Here is a 7,547-nt window from a genome sequence, read left to right as displayed (position 1 = left end):
TTGCATGAATGTATTTGTACACAAAAAGTTGCAGACCTGCTTCCCGCAAGTCGTTATCTGTGAGACGTAAGCGCTGATAACTCCGTAAAACTGATTCTTTGTAGTCGTCAACAATTGAATTGTTTTAATGCTATAGTTGTATGTATTGTAATAGTTGTATAGACTAAGGTAAGATTTAATTACGTAATAGACTAACGTAATTTAATCCACAATTATATTTTTCTGTGGAACGCCTACTTTCAAAGTTAAATATATTCTTAATTTATAATATACTATAGCGTATTAATTTAGCCATGCACTATATTCATTAACTCTCACTCCGACATGCTAGACATAAGACGTCACTGGCCATAATGCAAGAGTATACTCTGACTCTTTAGTAACACCGAGACGACAATAGAATGCAGGTCACTCACTAATGGAAGACGGAAAAAAGGAATCTGGCAATAGCAATTAAATCCAACAGCCATTGTCTGAAATCTCTTTGGTTCGGAATCCACTTAAAGCTGTTAAGAATGTTTAAACTAACACTACTCAATTAATCGTTGGCCTGCTAATCACACTATGAAACAGTCCATTTTAAATAAGACATGTGTTTTCTAAAAATATGTGGTACTACGATATATTAAAATCTTTAAATTGGAGGATAACAGAATTATGGAAGTTTGCCATCATTGTGTTACAATAGAAACAACTTTTTGAGGACTGAAATCTGTCCCTTCTTCCAAGTTCGGTATTGAAATATAGGATTGAACAATAAACATGCAATAAGGTAAACAACTACAGACATGGCAATGAATAGACCCAAGTCAAAGTTAACAACACACGTGTCAAAATTAACAAGACCAGACTGCTGTGGGGCGTGTATCGTGTTTCAACAGTAGAACTGTGTTGTGTTTTATTTTAGTTTGTGCTACTTCTGACGAGGTGTTAGGTTCAGTTTTCTTTGTTTTCATCGTCATGTGGCGAAATGTTTAGTTTTTGCATGCTTAAACTTTATTTCAATCATTAATTATCATTTGATTATTCCTTCAAATCAACAGCTGCAAATTAGGGTAATGAGACATCAAGGGGCCAAAACGTAAAATAAGTAAAATATTTTTTTGGCGAAAAATAATTCGGCCACTTCAATTGGCCGAATACCCTTCTGTAAGCCGTCATTAATGAACTGTAAATTTTGTCTCTAGTCGATTAAGTAATTTAACCATTCACGTTCTTGAAGATCAAAGTGGTCAAGGAGAGAGAAACACTCACTTACAAAAGAAATCATAGACATATATTTACACTGACATTAAACATTATTACAAATTAGCTATTTACAATAGGATACAGATAATGAAGCTCTTACATGTACTTGTATACATAACTTTCTACAGACAGCAATGAGACTCAGTCTTGGGTCATGACTAGGAGGACGAGAATCTCCAAAATCGAGATACACCTAATTACTTTACATTACTTAATTATGTTACACTCTGAGTTCCATATTTTCATATTTTGGGTATAACAAAAGGAGACTCAAAATAAAAGTACATTTCAAGTATTTAAATATTTACACCTAACACTTAAAATAAGTAAATTAATGGTTGTTTTCTTTTAATTCAAACATAATTTTGCGATTTTTATTCACTAAACATTTCTTTATAATTAAACATATAATTTTATTACAGAATCACAAGTTTTAATATAAAACATAATTGACTGATGAGTAATTTTATGTCATTAATGGCTCAGATATATTATTCATAGGACTAATTTTTTTACTAATAAACAAGTCAATAGGAACATGTATAGAGCTATGTATAACTAATGTGTATGTATATCCAATTCCTAAATGGTTTGAAAAGTATGGTCTCTATACTTGTGGGTTCGATACAAAATAGTAGTGGAAGTTTAAACTGAATTCTGAGCCAATAATGTGACTTCAAACTCAATATTATTTTGTAATCTGTATAAATAGTACTTAAGATATTGTTTTTTAATAGATAACATTTACTTACTTATATAAAACACATAAACTGTAAAGTATAATAATACGATAAAAGATCCATCAGGGAAACATTAAAACTGCATTAATGCGAACAAACATTTTAGACAAAAATGTAGTAAGTTATATGACATTTCACACTCTGAATCATTGAACAATGAATAATTATATCATACAGAATCCGGCCATTTACATCAAGTCCACATATTTATTGCATGTATATTCAGTTTGTACATATGCTTGCATAGTCAGGTAGTTCCAAGAATTTGCATATCATACTGAAGGCGATTAAGGAATGAGTAGTTAACATTTAAGAAGCTAAATGAAATATTATTATTCGTACATAAAACAGCTAAACTGTGTACGACCGCGAGTCGCAGGTGAAGTAATGTACATTGCAGTAGGAACTATGTGGTATGTACAGCTGACATTGTGGCGGTCTAACATCACGAGGTGTGCCCGCAAACTGAGGGGATGGGCTCGGTGGAAGGCTTCAATGGCGAGTCTAGCCTCACTGCAGGAGGGTATACTGCAACATCATACAAAAGAATATTATTATAGTTCGAAAATAAATATCTGCTACAAATACATTGTCATATATATATATATATATATATATATATATATATATATATATATATATACAGATAAACACAGTAAAAAGAGAAACCTAACTGATAACCGGCTCAAGCAATGTCGAGCGTTAGTGCTGTATGGATAGGTGTCCGCTGAGCGACCCGTCCTCGCAACGGTCCGCCTACCCGGTCATTGGTGATGGTTTGGAAGTCACCTCTAAGCCGTTGGTTCCCAAGTGTTACAGAGGGCTTATTAGCCGCAACTTCGTCGGGTAAAATAAGCCATTCCTTGACTTTGACGGCGTATTAGAAAGTCTTCTACCTCGCGCCACCTGTCCATCCGCCATCTCCTCTCACAAAATTGGCTTCTCTTCCGAAAACGAGTTTAATAGTGTTCCTAGATGTGCCGTTTCTGGCTGGTTGCCACTCACTTACAAATTGGTGGAGATTTGACCTGAAGGCCAATAGCATGTACCCAACCGACCCCCTCCCCATCACCACGCAAACACCCTGAATCAAATGCTTGGGAATGCCACCCCGCCCTCTCGAAAGAAGTAAAGTAGAGTGTTGATAACATCCTCCCAAAGCAACCCTTTTTGGATCTGTCGTAAGTACGTACAGATGGAACGATAAAGGATCCTTTATAGTCTCAGAACAGAAAGAGCTTTATAAAAAATAAATGAAGAAAAATAACAAGAATTGTACAGGAGAAAAAAAAACAAAATAGCTGCAGTTTTAAGATTTTTGACATTAGATTGTTTTAAAAGTATTGCCACTTTAATTGGGAAATAAGTAGTGCCCCATTTTTATTTTTTGAAGTCAGTATTTTTTACAGATTCCCGGGTCATATTATTAAAATGTTTTTTAAACGTAATTTTTACTTACACCGAACACTCAGTTTTAATTTTGTGTTTAATTCATTCGTTCTGATATTTTCGTTGAAATCAAATGGATGTGTTAAATCGCGTCTTTTATCCTTGTGTCATAAAACGCGATAGTATTAGCCAAGCAGGTAACAGTCTATCATCCATAACTTTGGACGAACTTTAACAATCACAAAAAAGAACAGTTGATTATGATACTTAGGCATCTCTATGGAAGAGGATTTTTGTCACTGTACCATATAATTGTAACCTAGCACAGGGTGGACACGTACCGGAAAAGCGTCTCCTACCGTACAGTTGGAGATACTGCACAGGTTAACATACCATAGAAATTTATCTTACATCAAAGGTGTAAATGTATTGCAGAGGTGATGTTACAATAAAGGGCAATCTCTATTTGTTAGCATTTTAGAAATTATTTAAACTAAACTTTCGGCAATACATGGGATTTGTTATTGTTTACTGGCAAGAAGGATGGTTAATTTTATCTCGTGGTTCTTTATACGTTGTCAAGGGACAGATTTATGGAAGATCCCTCTAATTTTCATGTATCTAAAAAGCAATATGTGACTTGTTTTTGTACATGAACATGAGCAAAACTTGTACTATAAAAGGTTATTTTAGGAAAAATATTAAACTAGCATCAATGAGTTTATAATGATTCTTTAACAAACACAATCCGAAACTACAACTAAAATTATAGAATAAAATAAGTGTTTGAAACCTAAAACTTGCTTCAAAATCCCTAAAATACCAACAATATTTTTTAAAGAAATTTGCTGTTTGTAGTGTTTTAATTGCGCAATATTTCTTCATATCTAGCTAAAATGTCTAAACAGATTACCTACGGACTATAACCTAAAACAGCGAGACTGGTAGAACGTGTCGTTAGAACGTAAGCTATGATAGCCATTATTGACTGAATGCATTGCAACACGTTCCCTTCAAGAACTGATATGTAGCGAATGCCTAATCCAAAACGCAACTACACTGTTGACGCGGGGTATTATTATAAATTGCGGAATCGCTAAACTTTCACAGTTAAAACTAAATAAATAAACAGGGATATAAAACTTTACGTTACAAATTGTCTTTTTCCAGGGATTTGTTAAATACTTGAAGCGACGTTGTGAAATTAAAATCCAGAGATATTTTGTAATCTAATACTTCGCTGAGGAGTTTTGTCAGAATTCACTCCCTCTTTTTCAACCAAAGCTTTTATTCCGCTATTGATTAAATCGCGCTTTATCTTTTATTAAAACAGAAACTCGGTACAAATAGATAGTTGTGTGATCGGTGCATGTTATTTTGTGACCTAATGACTGACATTCTCAAAGCTATATTGCACAGACTAGTTTCTGAGATATTTAGAGGTCCTTTTAATAACGTATTTTTACAATGTAAAATTATTAAAACAAACCGCCTAAAAGTATTCAAAGATAACGCTACATAAAAGATATAATAAATATACAAAAATAAAATAATAATATAGAATCATTAAAATGTGTATGTACCATATTTTAAATAAATTCTAAAATCAAGGATTCGAAGCAAATAGCTTTTTGAATGGTGAGGAACAATATCTTAATATTGAAATATAATATTTTTTAACTATATGATAAATTAATTCACAATACATTCCAAGTGCAGAACTGTATAAATGGTGAATAACGCAAATGCGAAAAGTAAAGAAATAAGTTTAATACTGCACGGTAGTTACTCTATTATTTCTGACAAGGAATAGATGTATCAAAAATGTAATATACGTCGTAATTGAAAATAAATAAGGTTAGGATAAAATAACTTTTAACATGAACTAATACATAATCAAATATTTGAAACTCTTCCATAACATTTTTATTTAAGATATTAGCAAATAGAAATTATGAGTTCACATCAGAAAAGAATCCACAATTAAATGTTTCTGGGTAATTTATTTGTTTAGACACAAGTTTAAATATAATACTCGTAGTTTTTTATACGTCCTTCCCTGTGTGTCCCAGTAAATACAGCCCAAAAATTATACCCTGTCTGGAGACCGGTGGCTATGAAGTATTATAGCCCACACTACACACGCATACTACATGTACCTGCCCTAACCTATATGTCTACCTTTAATTTATATGTATAATAAACATAAATTTAATAATAACATAGACATATTATATATGAGTTAAAATACGATATGCTAATGAAGTTATATATAACTAATGCACATAGTGCTAAATTTCACATTTTTTTCTTCAGAAGTTTTTATATGGGCTTGTTTAAAGAATAGCTACATTTCATAGTTTAAATCCCTATACTTATACAGTTAATGAAGAAAAATTTTGACTTATTCAGAGAATTCTAAAGAGCTCTAAATTTGAAATATAAATATATTTTTACAACCTAAAATCGTTTGCACCACCTAAATAGTGGTTTATGGTTTCATTACATCTATTAGTATTATATTAGTGCATCGTTTTTGGACTAATTCTCTTAGTTTATTATGCCCATTACATGGGACGGCGAGAGACAGAGTTTATACAATGAGCAGATAACAGCTGAGGATGTACCAGTAACTAACCTCTGTATATGTGTGAGGGCTCGACAGTGGCTGTGGGCAGGTCGAGATGTTTGGCGGGAGGACCGCAGCCCCACCATCGCCACGCGAACAGCGCGAGGACCAGGAGAAAAGTCACCAGGGAGGCAGTGACGCCCGCTAGCACGGTGAGGTGAGGATGAGGGACAGGCGACGCTGGAGGACGGATAGCCACGGTAGAGTCGGTCTGCAGGAGAGGCTCGTGGGACCGGACCGTGTGTGTGTCCAGCACCAGCTCCTCACTCTGTCCACTCGCGCCGTGCTTCCAGTCGTGTCTCACAACCTCCACCTGCAACAAGGAATCTGTCTATGAAGACGGAGAGAGGAGATTTCTGTTGATGAGTATTAAAAACTGCGGCGGGGTATAGCCTTCGATAGTTTCCCTTTCCTTGACTTTATCGGCGCTGATGGATAGACTATAAGATTAGATGATTATATATGATGCATACGCCAATACGTGGCATACCGCATAAGTGAATTGCCTCGATATGAATACAATTTCATATGTCTATAAATTATACTAGACATATAAAAGCACTCTGACTACAAACCTTAACATTGTCTATAACTGGCTCTCTACAAGAAGGTTAATAATACTTATCTGAAGAAATGCAGCCTGTCATACCTAGAGGTTATTGCTGTTGTCAATAAATACCTTGCATAAGAAGTTGGACGCTTATTGCTTTAACTTATTGTGACTGCCTGTAGAGTATTGCTACAATGATGACTAAAAGCAATATACCACACCGATATATCCTATATAGCTACCAGTAGGGTTAATTTTCTTATTCTATAATTAGGTAAAATTAAGGATGGGATTCCAACACCTAATATAAAAAATAATACAAGATTGTGTATTGTGAATTTTAATTTATGAACTTAGATCATTAGAAAATGAAAAATCTGAGCTAGAAAATAGGTTTCACAACACAATTTCGTCAATAAGACAACTTTCCAGAAATTTATTATCCTGATTTTTCGTCTCGAGAATCCCAAAATACTTCCTTATGAATATAGCAAAGTAGACAGAAAACTTATGCACATGATGCCATTAGATCGACATCAACAATAAGAGACTTAACTAAGGATCAGACAATAGACGCAAATATAATGGGCAACTTTTGTACTCGTTTTAAACAGTTGATAGACGATCTACAGGAAACGTCAAGCATGCCGAGATGTTTGGTTATAGCATATCGGAACTACGGCCATCAGATTTTGGATTTTCAACGACCTCATCAGGAAATAAGGATCCACATCCTCGGCACAGGCTGAAATGGCAGGACCCGAAATAGTAATTTATTAGGGTTAGTGACGCAAACTAGTCACATATCCCACTAATTCGGTCTTGAATTTGAAATCAAACATACGACATAAGATTAGTTAGACATTATTATTACACCAGGAGTATATTATAGATATGTGAGTATAGATGCTTTAATTTACAAATAATAGAATTGGTACTTTACTTTCTAAATCAAGCAATATGTGTTTACTTATTCAAGTATTATACTAAA

At 34.0% G+C, this 7,547-nt stretch overlaps 1 protein-coding gene across 2 annotated transcripts in view; it reads right to left on the bottom strand.

Moving 5' to 3' along the window:
* Positions 1 to 1,254: 1,254 nt before the first annotated feature.
* LOC124357175 overlaps positions 1,255 to 7,547 on the bottom strand; it is a 72,930-nt gene continuing 66,637 nt past the window's right edge. For both annotated transcript variants that reach the window (XM_046808695.1, XM_046808693.1), the window contains exons 6-7: positions 6,016 to 6,319; positions 1,255 to 2,516 (exon numbers count right to left, since the gene is read on the bottom strand). In XM_046808695.1, coding sequence (XP_046664651.1) covers positions 2,434 to 2,516; positions 6,016 to 6,319 — 387 coding nt within the window. In that variant the 3' untranslated portion in view covers positions 1,255 to 2,433. The remainder of the gene's footprint in view (positions 2,517 to 6,015; positions 6,320 to 7,547) is intronic.

This window comes from Homalodisca vitripennis, chromosome 3, assembly GCF_021130785.1.
Source record: "Homalodisca vitripennis isolate AUS2020 chromosome 3, UT_GWSS_2.1, whole genome shotgun sequence".
NCBI lineage: Eukaryota > Metazoa > Arthropoda > Insecta > Hemiptera > Cicadellidae > Homalodisca > Homalodisca vitripennis.
Note: the sequence above shows the minus strand (reverse complement) of the source record. Positions and strands in the feature narration are given on the sequence as shown.